The 14,365-nt window shown below is 45.8% G+C and overlaps 1 protein-coding gene across 2 annotated transcripts in view; it reads right to left on the minus strand.

The window, feature by feature from the left end:
* The window catches only part of cicb (capicua transcriptional repressor b), a 39,105-nt gene that overhangs the window by 1,216 nt on the left and 23,524 nt on the right, over nt 1-14,365 (minus strand). Inside the window, exons 3-19 of one of the 2 annotated variants that reach the window (XM_058053007.1) lie at nt 9,677-9,826; nt 9,431-9,599; nt 9,002-9,113; nt 8,700-8,882; nt 8,479-8,611; nt 8,219-8,397; nt 7,945-8,083; nt 7,709-7,806; nt 5,573-6,539; nt 5,345-5,484; nt 5,105-5,262; nt 4,203-4,399; nt 3,630-4,058; nt 1,860-2,152; nt 1,631-1,788; nt 1,377-1,528; nt 61-333 (exon numbers count right to left, since the gene is read on the minus strand). In XM_058053007.1, the coding sequence (XP_057908990.1) occupies nt 61-333; nt 1,377-1,528; nt 1,631-1,788; nt 1,860-2,152; nt 3,630-4,058; nt 4,203-4,399; nt 5,105-5,262; nt 5,345-5,484; nt 5,573-6,539; nt 7,709-7,806; nt 7,945-8,083; nt 8,219-8,397; nt 8,479-8,611; nt 8,700-8,882; nt 9,002-9,113; nt 9,431-9,599; nt 9,677-9,826 (3,930 nt within the window). Of the gene's footprint in view, nt 1-60; nt 334-1,376; nt 1,536-1,628; nt 1,789-1,859; nt 2,153-3,629; nt 4,059-4,202; nt 4,400-5,104; nt 5,263-5,344; nt 5,485-5,572; nt 6,540-7,708; nt 7,807-7,944; nt 8,084-8,218; nt 8,398-8,478; nt 8,612-8,699; nt 8,883-9,001; nt 9,114-9,430; nt 9,600-9,676; nt 9,827-14,365 lie in introns of both variants that reach the window. The other variant, XM_058053006.1, reaches the window with a different exon arrangement.

A 14,365-nucleotide genomic window follows, 5' to 3' on the forward strand; every position in this document is an offset into this window, starting at 1 on the left:
TTAAACCCTTGGTCACCACCCAATCACAAGACACATGGACTGTACCACTGTGTGACTTACCTGATGGAAAGAAGCCCTGCTGCTCCTGGAACAGTTGCATGACCAGCGCCCTCCTCTGGTCCAGCGTTCGGCGCAGGGACGAATACGGCACTTTGTCAAACTCCAGCTCGGCCAGGATGTCCTCACCGTCCGTACCCGCCGCTCGTTCAAAAGTAAAGATGTCACCCTCGCATTTGGCGGCGCTTTTGGGCGTGTTGGGCTCCGAGCTGCAGCTGGAACGCCGTCGACTCTTCCTCTTAGGGGACGCTTGGTCATCGGTGGCAGAGTCCAAATCTGGACCATAGGAGAATATGACCAAAGGTGATTTTAATGCACAAAACAATTATTCATGGCTATATTGGAAGTAGTAGCAGTATCTATCATTCATCACTATAACATCAAAGTTGATATGTCGGATTAAAGTGTTAAAGTTATGCAAAAGTGACATTTTTAATGAGGTTTAACAGTAATGTTAATGTTAGGCTGCACGGTGGTCGAGTGGTTAGCACGCAGGCCTCACAGCTAAAAGGCCCGAGTTCAATTCCACCCATCTCTGTGTGGAGTTTGCATGTTCTCCCCGTGCATGAGTGGGTTTTCTCCGGGTACTCCGGTTTCCTCCCACATTCCAAAAACATGCTAGGTTAATTGGCGACTCCAAATTGTCCATAGGTATGAATGCGAGTGTGAATGGTTGTTTGTCTATATGTGCCCAGTGATTGGCTGGCGACCAGCCCAGGGTGTACCCTGCCTCTCGCCCGAAGACAGCTGGGATAGGCTCCAGCACCCCCGCGACCCTCGTGAGGAAAAGCGGCAGAAAATGAATGAATGAGTAATGTTAATGGCTGCATGGTGCAGGAGTGGTTTGCCTGCATGCCTCACAGCTAAAAGACTCGAGTTCAATTCCACCCTTCCACCCATCTCTATGTGGAGTTTGCATGTTCTCCCCGTACATCCGTGGGTTTTCTCCGGGTACTCCGGTTTCCTCCCACATTCCAAAAACATGCTAGGTTAATTGGCGACTCCAAATTGTCCATAGGTATGAATGTGAGTGTGAATGGTTGTTTGTCTATATGTGCCCTGTGATTGGCTGGCGACCAGTCCAGGGTGTGCCCCGCCTCTCGCCCAAAGACGACAGGCAGCACGAAGGACAAACCTTCCTCATGGACATGATACCGCCTCTGACCTAACCCGAGCTGAAGGAGCCTGCTACATGTATACGCTCATTAATGAACCATCGTTCAGCTAAAAATGTGGGAGCTATTAGTTTGACTAATTAGAACGAATGTGACTATAATGTTAGCGCTGTAAAAACATGATTTATTTCTTCTGACTCAGACCTGTGGAGTTCTTCCTCTTGCGTCGATAGCTGCCCAAGATGGCGCGCGGCGAGGTGGCAAGGCTCTGAAGCGTGGGTGAAGGTAGCACCTCTTCCGGTCGAAACTCAGGCAGCTCTGCGAAACGTTCCTCAAAGTAGACCTCCGACAACACCCTTCCCGACCAGCAAATACAAAGACACACAAACACACACAAAAGTATATATGCACCGTCCGCCATTTGAGTGCACTGCACTTAAACTAGTGAAGACACTCACTTGTCCACAGAGTCAAAAGTCTTCTTCAGTGGTGGGGGGCGGGCTTTGACTTTCTTTGGTGCAGGCCCGTCTTTGTCAGTGTGGGGTGGCGGCAGGGTGGGCTCTGTGGCAGATGGAGGTGGTAGGGGAGAGGAAGGGAGGGATTCCTTCCATCCAGCCTAAAGAAAAACACCCACAGATGATTTAAAGTACAAAATTGGTTGTACAAAAAAGCCATCAGTTCTCTAACCTCTCTGGAGGTTTCGGCTGTACTGGAGCCCTCTGGTGGCTTTTCAGAGGATGGCAGCTCTTCTGCTGAATGTGCAGCAGGAGACTCGGTCTGTCCTGCTGGTTCTGTGTCGAAGGAGAAGTGGCTGTTTGATGCCACCTCTCTTTCTCTTTCCCGCTCCCTTTCCCTTTCTCGCTCCTTTCCACGACCCCCTCCTTCGTAGTTGCCCACAGGGATGCTGGCCAGTGTTGCCTTCACTTTCTGGGGGGGCCTGACAGGAAGCTGGCTGAGCTTAGGTGTGCCGGGTGTATTGCCTGACAAAAAAAATAATAATTTGAATACATATATACAAATATAAATATACACAATGACTACTTGTGTGTAACCAGTAGAGGAATTGGTCAATTACAACTAGCATAAATAATCCAAATAACAAGTCTATTCAATTAACAAATTAACCAAGCCTCTTTTAGTCTTGTTCATAGTCTACAAAAACAAACAACCACCGAGGTCTGTAATTATCGCCATGTCAAATTTTTTTTTACTGTGGCTGAAGGCAACCTCCTAATTAAGTTTAATAAATGTAACTCAACAAGATGGCAGTGGCTGCATTTGAGATATCATCTACCTCTGGATGCCACTTAGATATCAGTGGGGGAAAAAGGAAGCATTACGCAATTAACTCATATTAGTGGTATTACGGCTGACAGAGCAGTTTGCTCCTCATTGGTTTTGTTGCTGATGACAATATACTTCGTGGTAAAATCAAACTAAGTTTGCCTTTCCATGTTCTCATGCACTTCAAATCATACCTTGTTATTAGGGATGTCCGATAATTATTGGAACCGAAAATTATCGACCTGATATCGTTACAAAATGTGATATCAGATTTTTTTCCCAGATCATGAAAACCGATATTTAAAAAACGCTGTATACAACACATGCTCATTCCACCACAGAAGATATGATATCGGTTTCAGAAATTAAGAGGTGGGCAATATTGGCATATCAGTTTTCGGCAAAAAAGCCATTATCGGACATGTTATAGCTACTTGTTATCCATGATGCGTTTTTATTTGTTGGAAACTCGTATTTCAAATTTGACTAATCACCTGCTTCCAATTAATGACTATTATATTATATTCATTCATTCATTCATTCATTTTCTACCGCTTTTCCTCACGAGGGTTGCGGGGGGTGCTGGAGCCTATCCCAGCTGTCTTTGGGGCGAGAGGCGGGATACACACTGGACTGGTCGCCAGCCAATCACAGGGCACATATAGACAAACAACCATTCACACTCACATTCATACCTATGGACAATTTGGAGTCGCCAATTAACCTAGCATGTTTTTGGAATGTGGGAGGAAACCGGAGTACCCGGAGAAAACCCACGCATGCACGGGGAGAACATGCAAACTCGAAGATAAGATACACAAAGATGGCCGAGGGTGGAATTGAACCCTGGTCTCCTAGCTGTGAGGTTTGCGCGCTAACCTCTCGACCGCCGTGCAGCCCATATTATATTATATTATGACCATATATGGTAGTTTGCTGTCTAAATAAGTACAGCATGACATGTCTTGAAATAAATAGGTGGAAAAACAACATAAAAAGCAATAGCTTGCCTGTCCTGTACAAGACACACATTATCTACTTTGAGTGCATTAGAATAATTTGAGGGGTGTTGCTGCTTTAAAGGGCCATAAAAGTAAGAAGACAGGCATTTAAAAACACATATAGAATAGTATTAGCACAAATGCCTGAAAAATGCTACAGGTGTGGGCGTACCTGATGTTTGAATTTGAAGAGGAGGACTGTACGGCCTCGTGCAAACAGCAGGCCCACTAGAGGGCACCGCTGATCCGCTACTGCCAGAGCTCTGCACCTGGCGCTCCGACTGCACGAGTGCTGCATCCATCTGCCTTTCGGCCTGCCTGTCCGTCACTCGATCTGCAGGCAGGTGTCGCTCCGGATGGAGACGAGCGACGGCGGCAGGGGCCGCTGTGTGCTTTTGGCCGGAAGCGCTGGAGGGGCTGGAGATGGCGGAGTAGACGGCAGCGCTCGGGGGCACGGCTGCCATGGAGACAACCCCCGTTGCCATGGTGACACTCTGTGAAGGAGGGTAGATGGCGGTGACGATCTGGCCACCGGAACCAGAGACGGGGGCTGAACTGTGGGGCTGTGGAGATGGTGCTGCGGCCAGGAGTGGAGGTTGACCTGCGGCGGACACAAATTGTTGAAAGCATGGTTCAGATCTATTTTTGTGAGACTTAAACGTAACCCCCCCCAAAAAAATTGCACGACTGAGTGAGAATTCAGACATTTTCCAGAATACAAAGTCCACCTCTAGGTTGCACTGACCTGCAATCAGTGGTTGAACCAGAGTCTGGCCAGCTGGTGGGATTGTTGTGAAGCCTAGGGTGGCCAGGGGAGGTGGCACATATGTGGATGCAGGCACTGGCAGGGCTGGCTGGGTGGGGGGTTGGCTGGAGGCTGCTGTTGTGGACACCAACGGCAGTGACGGGGGGATCCCCGGAGTGGACTGGACGTAGGTGATCCTGCACACATCAAAAGATGATTGATAATTCCAATCATATATTGTTCACGACGCCAACAAAACACAAAAAGACGGCTTGTGCTACTGGAAAAGGCTGACTCCGTCGTAGTGGAAGGTGACTGGGTTTAGTAACATAACAGAACAGGAAGGAAGAACAAAAAGAGAACTTGTGCAGAAGGGGTCAAAGGGCGAGTAGCACTGCGCTGGATGACTAGTTTTGTGAGTGTGTGTGTGTGTGTGTGTGTAGCTGGAGAGGTAGTGTGGGGGTGGAAGGCGGAGGCAGCTGGGGCCACCAATAGCATGACTAACACATCCAGAATAGAGCTGTTCTGCCAAAGCACCTCTGCTGTACTTATTGTTTTCCTCGATTTTGTGCTTTCGGTGCTCCGACAGATATAAAACAATACAACTTCCTGGAGAATATGCCATCGTTTTATCTCAACTCAACAAACGAGGGAGGAATGTCTCTCCAAGGTGATCAATGCAAATGGTGTTGGTCACAGTTTGACACCGTGCATTATCGAGGGCTCATAATTACATAATTTAAATGGTCGATAAATCGATATATCCGTTATCGTGACAGGCCTACAAAACAGTAAACACACTACCTAAATCTCAGACACAGAGCTGCACTAGCATGCTCTGCTAAACTAAGCTAATCAGGTCGGCTTCCACCGGTGGTGACCCTGAAGATCATTTTCAGTACCTGGTGGGCGCAGGGGGGAGTAGAACAGTCTGCGAGGCGGTCGGGCCCGGAGCCACCACAGCAGCGGTGGCCACTGTCACAGGCAAGGGGCTAGCAGGGTGGACTGCGCCCTGAGACAGCTGAGACTGGACCATCGGCATGGGGGCTATCTGGATGATCTGGGAGATGGAAAAAAGAACACACTGAGAACTGCAAGTTGTGAGATAATGCTGTCTCTTAATTAATATATGGTCGACAAACCTTGCTTCCTGCCTGAGCGCCATTCTGGACAGGAAGTTGCGGGGCCACAATAGGAAACTGCTGGGCGGGAGCCGGTGCGGTCCGTACGGTTGCCATGGGAACAACCATTTTACCCTGGAGCACTGGAGACTGTGTTTGGACTGAGTCAAAGCAGGAAAATAATTATTATTTTTTAATTTATTGAGTCACCAAAGATGACTATTATTAGAAATGTAGCTTTAATGCCACCTCTCGTTCCTGGGCTGACAACGCCCACTGCTGGGCTGGATGAATAACACGCCTGCTGCTTTCCATTGGCCAACGGTGTGTGAGTGGGCGGGGCTGCTGGCAGGTTGAAGATACTGGTTGGCTGGCAGAGCTGTTGCTGCTGCTGTGGCGGACTCTTAGGATTGGCAGGGAGTGTGGGCAGTATGTATTGGACTTGTGTGATGGCCTTACCACCAGGGGGAGCCAGAGAGGAGGTGGGAAGGAACTGGGGCTGTAAAAGGGGCAGAGGGAGCGGTCCGTTGGAGTGGCTGTGCGGTGCTGAAGCAGCAGTGGAGGACAGGGACACCTGCTGCTGTTGGGGGGGCTGAGGCTGGGGCGGCGGAGTGATGAGCTGCACTGCGGGTTGGCCAGATAGAGCACCCCCTAACACAAAATTAGTCACCACTCCAGCCCCTACAGGGTTGGGTGACGGTGAAGAGTAGTAACCACTTGGCGCGGCGCTGTTTCCTGATCCAATCAGAAGTTGTGGTTGCTGCTGGAGGGCCATAGGCTTCCTCTCAGGCGGGTGTGGGCTGGATGAGGCGCCCCGCTCTCTGGGTTTGTTGACAATTGGGAGAGGTGTGCTGATAACGGGTCGCATTACGTTGGTCAGCACTGTGGAAGCCACCCTCACGGCGCCGATGCCCAGGTGCACATTTGCAACCACCGATGAGGAATGGGGAGGTCCTCCCGCTGCTGGAGAAGGGGAAATTACCGACTGTCCAGAAGAAAGGGAGAGAGGCGAGGCTTGCACTGCTCCCGCCTCAGCCCTTAAAGTGTCTTTTATGTCTCCCTCTTCCCTCCTCCTTGGATCAGAAAAGACTCCTGGTCTCCCCTCGTCGTAACGCTTGCTGCTGGAATAGGAGGACAGTGATACACTCCTGCCATGAGGGGTCGCATGTGAGGAAGATGAGGATGCGGTGGAGCAGATGACTGGAGCAAAGACTCGCTGAAAAGCCAAACAAATCAACAATGATGACCAACAGTATAGAGGAATTTACCGTAAATGCTCCAATTACAACAAGACTTGTTGTAATTGGAGGCAGGCAATAATTAGTGAGAGGCTGTTTTTCCAATATTTTGGAGTGTATGAGAAAGTGGAAAATCTCCTTTGGACCGCATAACAATTTACTATCAAGTGTACTGCACAAAACAGCAGCAACAGAACTAACCTTAAGGAGGTTGCCTACAGCCACAGCCGTGTTAATGCCAATATTTTTTCACCTGGTGATAATTAACTCATTCGCTAGCAAAGACAGTTTTCAACCGTAACACCTGATGTCAAAATGTATTTATATGTATTTTTGTGTGAGAGGCAAAAAGAGGTGATGACGCAACTGCACAATGGAAAAGATCATGTTCAGTGCAGTTTTCATCTGTAAAAACAGCCACAATGTGGCAGAAGTGCATTTTATAAGAGCTCGGCATGTATCTTTCTCATGTATTCTAGCACGCTACAGCAACCAGGAAGTTGAAAAGCATGGAGCCGTGTAGCATGCACAAAGAAAATCGTAATGCACACACGCGCAAACACACAGTTCAGTTTCAAATGTGAAAATTTTAAATAGTTCATGGTGTTATAATTGAAAATAAATTGTCAATTTTCAAGTAACACAACATAGTTATGTTGTGGCAAACTGGTTTATATATTTTTGGCTAATATATATGATTACATTTTTGTCAAAGTGAAAGTTATTTTTTAAATGTATCTTTTCACAAATAGTTGTTTTTCTCTCTTTTTTTGTAGAAAACTACAATTTTGCTGAAACTCACCCATGTTCTACTGCCAATTACTAAAGAAAGAATAGGATAGAAAACTTATTTTCTGATGAAAGATGAGTCTAATCCTTCTTTATTTTATTTTATTTTTTAGGTACCACGGTTGTAGCTCTAGAACACAATATTCTCTGTACCTTAATAAAGCTGTCAAAATAATAAAAAAAGGCCAGTACTGAGAGGGGTGTCTTTTGACATATGGTTGCGGTTATGCGCTTTCTTTAAGACCACACACACAACAACTACAGGAAATGTTGCAAGTAATTCTAGGATTTACAATTTCTGATACTATTTTCGTTATGTGTTGTGTATCAAAAACCATAAAATAGCCATGTCGGTTACCTTCTGCATGCTTTCGTCGCCAGAACCCCTCTCGCTGTCGCTGTCCGTCACCCTCTCCTTACATTTGAGGTCGATGGAGCTGCTGGGATAAGGATCCTCTGGAAAACAAAATAAACTACAGCTACACTTGACATCCAACGTCGCTACAATTTTAAGACCACATTGATTTCCTATGTAAAGAGGAGTCAGGCATCAGTTTTTGCAGTTTTTGTTACAATGTAGACCAAATGTCTTACCAATGACATCATCATCTCCCTCCTCCTCACAGATGACCATGCGCTCCTCATCACTGGTCATGTCCTCGCTGACCCCTCGCTGAGACTGGGACAGGGTTGGGGCGTGGCTTGAAAACTGACTGCCTCCATCTCCACACATCTAAGGGAAAATAAACGGTCACAGTACTGCGTATAATATTAAGTCATAAGGCTTGAAAAGACAGAGATGCCTGAGTCTCAAACTGTGTAAACTTTAATGTTCCATAGTAATCTACAGTCACACTATTAACTGTACCTGTGCCAGCTCCGCCAGGGCTTGTGTGTTGCCCCTGTCACTGCGCTCCAGGTTGTGTACAGCACTTTGAGAGAAGGCTCTGGGCCGAGTCAACTGGCTCATGTGGCCCTCTGCTGCACTCCTCTCAGACACACCCACCAGACCCGGCGCCACCCCTTTCATCTCCACAGAATTCGGCTCTACCAGGTACAAAAAACAAAAGGCATGTTAAGAAAAACGACTGATAAATGTTTTATTCATATGGGTTCTACGAGACCAACCTGTGGACTCAGACATGCTCCTCTCCCTGATATCTTTCCCTCCTGGAACACCGCGACCTTCAGAGCTGGACTTCTTCCTGTCTTTGTTGCACCACTTCCAGTCAGGGTGGGCCTTAAAATGGGCCTCTTTCACCTGGCAACAAGAAGAAAGGACAACTCTTTGCTTGTATGCTTAACACGTAGCACCATATCTTTTTTTTTAATGAGTCCTATTACTGTACCTGAAAAGCCAAGTCATGGTACTTCTGTTTTTCTTTTGGTCCAAGAGCGTACCACCACTCCCCCAGGATCTTGCTGACAGTCCGGTTGTCCTGGTTGGGGTGGCGCTGGTGCACCAACGCTCGATGGCGCTTGCTAAAAATCATGAAGGCGTTCATCGGTCGCCGGATGTGGTCCTTCTCTCTCTGAGAAGATGAAAAACAAGAAGATGGACAATTGCAACATTGTCAAGTGGAACATCTGAAGTCAGAATTAGGAATTCAACAAATACAAATAGATCATCCCAAGAGAGTGAAAAGAATACCTTTCCTGGGCTATTCTTGTCCCCATCTTTGGGCAGGGCACTGAGAGACTGCGTGCGTCTCTTTACAGGGGATGTCGAGAGGGGCTGCTCTGGTACAACTCCTGGCAGGAAGCTACAATAAGACAAAAACAGATGTCAGAATGCTAGTAGACAGTACAAAGTCCATCAGTCCTATTCAATGACTAGTTTTATCTCAAGTATTGAAGAAACTAAACTGAAATGAAAACGCTGCCTTTTTATACAGTGCGCTGCAAAGGAAAGCTTTTGTTCCTCTCTGCTTTGTTCTGGCATGGAGCTCTACTGCCCAAATTAGTGCAAGAAAAAAAAGACAAATCACACTCACTCACTGTATGTCTGTGTACACAGCAATGCGCCAAGAATAACTGCAAAAAGGCTAACACATTCTGTTACATTAAAATATGAACATACGGGTCATCTACGTCACTCTCTGTTTCGCTGTCGGGCCTTTCTCTCTCCCCGTCCCCTTTCTCCTTCTCTGGCTCCTCGGGAGCTGGGGCATGTCGGGTCAGGGGACCTCTCTCCACTGTGGGAGGTGCCTCGACGGGCTCCGGAGGTGGTGCTGCTCCCCCCTGGCAATCTGAGGAAACACAAGACACTCTTGATGACTTGATCGAGACAAATTAAGTATTTAATTATTCAGCATCAGTATAGTACCTGTCTTTAGACTGGCCGCATGGGGGTGATTGACAGGATGCTGACCCTCCCCCGGCTGGGAAGTTGCATCCGATTGGGTGGGAGCCAGGAAGGGAACTAAAGAATGCCATGGGAAAACTGGAACAGACCGAGGTTCTACATTGGTCCACACTGTAGAAAAAAAACAGGATGTCCGCTTAGTCTATGTACAAAGAAAATAATGTCTCATCAGAAGTCTGATTTGAAAGGACCAGGCCTTTTCTACAGTCAATTACCGGGAACTGGCTTCCTCATTTGGAGGAGAGAGAACACCAAATGAGTCAACATGATATGTTCTGAACTGAACCTTAATTGGATCATTGACATGAATGCAAAAACAGGCAAAATAAACAGTAAACATGTCATAAAGTCATATAGCGCACATTCAAATCACATTCAATGGGGATGCGACTATCAAATCCTGCGATTACACTGAACAAAAGGTTCCAAAAATAGCTCCAGATTTGTAATTGTGACATAGAAAAATGAATGACAAGACTAACCAAACATGCTTAATCCTTGTCGGAGGTACTGAGGATTCTCTGATGAAAACATGATAGATGTTGTTGCAAGAGTGATGGTTCTCCACAAAAAAAAAAAAAAATGATGTGTCCTTTATTCCGTATAATCTCTCCTACAGGAGATAGGAAGTAGACAAAATTCTTTCTTTGCTATTGATGAGAGGTTGTTGGTATCCGAGTCATTCTTCACAGGAGGATTATGAGTCATGTACAGGTATTATTTGGACAATGGTCAATATATATATATATTTTAAATCCAATAAAAGTAGATTGTGGTTCAAAAAGCTAAGTTCCCTTGCTCGCCTTGCTCTAATTACCCCCAATGCCCCCTCTGCCTGCTTGGATGTTTGTTTACATTACTGCAGCAGCATGGCGGTGAAAGGGTTAAAGAGGCCTCCTCTACATCCACGGCCTGGATTACAACATCCGCCTGGGAGCTACGCAGTCTCTCCGGGCCATAACTCAACTCGCTCACACGAGTAGCACGGCTGTATTATAAAAACAGACCATTAAAATCAAGAGTGTAGACACTGGAAGCAATTCAGAAACAGTCAAAAGTAGGGTTAGCTAATATATATGTGCACCTTTGTTTCTACGTATATATATTTCACTTACGAGCACCGGAGCCCCAAAAGGACAGAGCCCCCGGGAACGCCCCTGGTCGTGCACACTCCAAAGCAACGCAACTCTTCTCATGTCTCAATTGCAAAGGCGTATTTGACTCGATTCCCTCCAGGCGGAGGACGCGGCGTCTACAGCAAGAAGACACCCGGTGCTAACTTGTTGTTTCCACCACATCACTGAAATAAACCCCGGTTTTGGGCGCTAAGAAGGACAGCAGTAAAGCCGCGTGAATGCTTGTTTACTAGGCGGATGGCTGTGGTGCATTCATCCATCACGTACTGTTGCAACGCGTACTGTTCATTAAGAAAAGCACCCAAACAAACCGTGCATGCAGCTTAGCTAGCAAGACACTTGTATATCTTCCTAGTTTGGTATTTACACACTACAATACCGACAAGAAGACGCCGGGTGAATTTTGTGTTGTTTATCTCACTTCCTCCTCAAGGTTTAACGCTTTTTTTTACAACCGAAGCCAACAGGGGTTAGTGGAGAAGACTGTCTACTGCAGGTTAGCTAGCCGCTTCTCGTGGATGACATCGGCGCACACATCGTCCGTTTCGGGGTAGATTCTCGCTCCCAAAATCGTGTGTTTTGCGTCCATTAGGGTCTCCTGAGTCGACGTCTCCCGGATTGTCCTCTTCTTTTTTCCCCCCCTCTCCCTCGTCTTCCTCTTGTTGTAAACTAGGCTGCTTTGCTTGGTCGCTTGCTTGGCCCCCCTCCTGCGTTCTCCTTTTCCCTCCCCTTCTGCTCTTGTCAACCTCGCCCCTGCCTTTTGTCCCGCCCACCCTCAGCCAAACCTGCCCGGCTATTGGGCAGAGAGGCCCCCTGTCATTTGCCCGCCGACGACTCTTATTGGGCGGGGGGTGCAGTGGAATGCCAGTCATATGCAAATGTTCTGTAGTCATCCGCCGTTGTGGATGACATAATCTACAACATATTTAGAAAAAAGTATGTAAAAAATATACAACATACCTTCATAATAACTACACGATAACACTGATTACTTCTCCAATAAAGCTCTCTGATGAGCGCAGTATAGTTTCTTTTGGTTAAACCACCCCCAGCTATATAACGAAGGCATCGTAGTAAGAGCAGGCAGTAGAAAGCGGCCAATCAAACACATACAATCATATCTAGGCCAACCAATGAGATTACAGCTGTGCCACAAAACCCCGCCCTCCTATACAAACACGAGTTTTCCTGATGACCAGCCAATGCAAGATGGCGCTAGTGAGCACACTACTGTAAAATATGTGAAATATGAGCTAGTGATTAATGTTAATGAGCAGTCTGGCATAATATAATCTCTTCTTTAGATATCGTCTAAGTTATTTATGTGTTTTTTGTTATTGCGTTTGAGGTCAAAACTACAAGAAAGCACCTTTTCTTTTAGAATGCCAAAAAATGATGTCATTCTACACACCATTTCAAATCTCACACATTCTTCCTGTCTTCCCATGATAGGCTTTTGCCAAAGTAGCTTCTCTGATGCAACACTCACACAGGGAGAGATAAAGAGAGAAAAAGAAAGGGGAAGGTTCAGAGATTTGGAAAGAGAAGGAAACATCTGAAACAGTCCATGAGTGGAGAGGGCTGCAGGGTAAAAATAGAGAGCCATTTTCACCATGGGAGGCAGGGAGGGAGTAGAAAAAAAAACAACTTGTTCAAACACAAGTTCTCTCAAACAGTGGAAAGGGCAACGTATGGCGGCCACATACAAAGAGAACAATGTTAAAAGTGTTTTGTGAGTAGTGAGATACAGCGAATAGGTCCCCGATGAGAGTATCTCAAGCAAAGATGCATGAGTCATGCTTAGCTAGCTCATGTAGACAAATACAATACTGGGAGGGGTTTCAACTATCAGCAGCAGCAAGCAAACCGGCCCGAAAAGAGCTTGAGATACGACTAGTGTTGTTGGAGTGACACTGGCAGGGTGCCCTCAGTGGTAAAAACACTTAACCCTCTCACAGTCAACAAGGGCCGAAAACCTGAATTGTACACACACACTCACACAACATGCATACATTTGGAATTTGCAATGGTGTAATGCTCATGTTAGATGAAATCAAATCCTGGATCTCAACAAGCTACCATGAACTAATCAAAACATAAACATCTTGGTAGAGGTAATGGAATGACAATAATGCAAAGATGGTTTATCATTACAAACAATAAGGACTATACAGGAAAAACTCGATCCGAGTTGATCATATTTGACTAGTTCTGATTTCATGAAGGAAATGGAAATCATCTGTCTCAGGCCAGGGTCAGAAAATCTGTCCTAAATCCTAAAAAGTAGTCAGATTAAGAAACACTTAAGAATTTAAGATTAAGAAACACACTTTACCTTGTTGCTCCAATTGCAGTTCATTCATTCATTCATTTTCTACCGCTTTTTCCTCACGAGGGTCGCGGGGGTGCTGGAGCCTATCCCAGCTGTCTTTGGGCGAGAGGCGGGGTACACCCTGGACTGGTCGCCAGCCAATCACAGGGCACATATAGACAAACAACCATTCACACTCACATTCATACCTATGGACAATTTGAAGTCGCCAATTAACCTAGCATGTTTTTGGAATGTGGGAGGAAACCGGAGTACCTGGAGAAAACCCACACATGCACGGGGAGAACATGCAAACTCCACACAGAGAGATGGAGATGGAATTGAACCCTGGTCTCCGAGCTGTGAGGTCTGCGCACTAACCACTAGACCGCCGTGCCGCCCCAGTTTACTGTTTAAAATTCAAAAATACTAAATTAAAAGAAGTAAACTACTGTAAACCCCAGAAAGAACCAAATTGAGTTGTACTGTTTTGAATGTGAGTCTACTTAGCATCTTGTGTTTATTCCTCGTTTTTTTCTCACATTCTCTTAACACCCCTTGTTGTGGTTGTCACAAAAAAAGCCAAACAAAAAGCGCCTAACACACAGCTAATCTATTTATGATCACTGAGATATGATTCCCATAATACACAATTTAATGCCTATATTTAATTAATTGTACAGTCTCTTATAGTCGCCGGTTGTGTGGGTCAACACTGCCAAAGTGTGGTTGTAGGCAACCTCCTAATGTAGATTTGTTTTTGGATTAACTCCACAAGATTGCAGCAGCCGCATTTTGGTCCGAATCAGGCAGCATGATATATCTCTGCATGCGCTTTCGATGTAAACTTGCAATGATGTCAGTAGCAGTGACCATCATGGCACTCAAAGAGAACATTGTAACTCCTTATTTCTAAAATCACAAATACTTAAACTTGCTGATATAGTTCATCTTCAAACAGCTAAAATAATGCATAAGGCTAAAAATAACCAATTAGCTAAAAATGTCATCCAATACTTCTCTATAAGAGAGGAGAAATATGATCTCAGGGAAGAACTACATTTGAAACACTTCTATGCTAGGACTACGTTAAAAAGCCATAGCATTTCAGTATGTGGAATCAAACTATGGAATGGATTGAGTAAGACCCTCAAACAATGCACAACGATGAGCCAATTCAAGAAACAATACAAACAGTTGATG

Source organism: Doryrhamphus excisus, chromosome 17 (genome assembly GCF_030265055.1).
Source record: "Doryrhamphus excisus isolate RoL2022-K1 chromosome 17, RoL_Dexc_1.0, whole genome shotgun sequence".
NCBI classification, from domain to species: Eukaryota; Metazoa; Chordata; class Actinopteri; order Syngnathiformes; family Syngnathidae; genus Doryrhamphus; species Doryrhamphus excisus.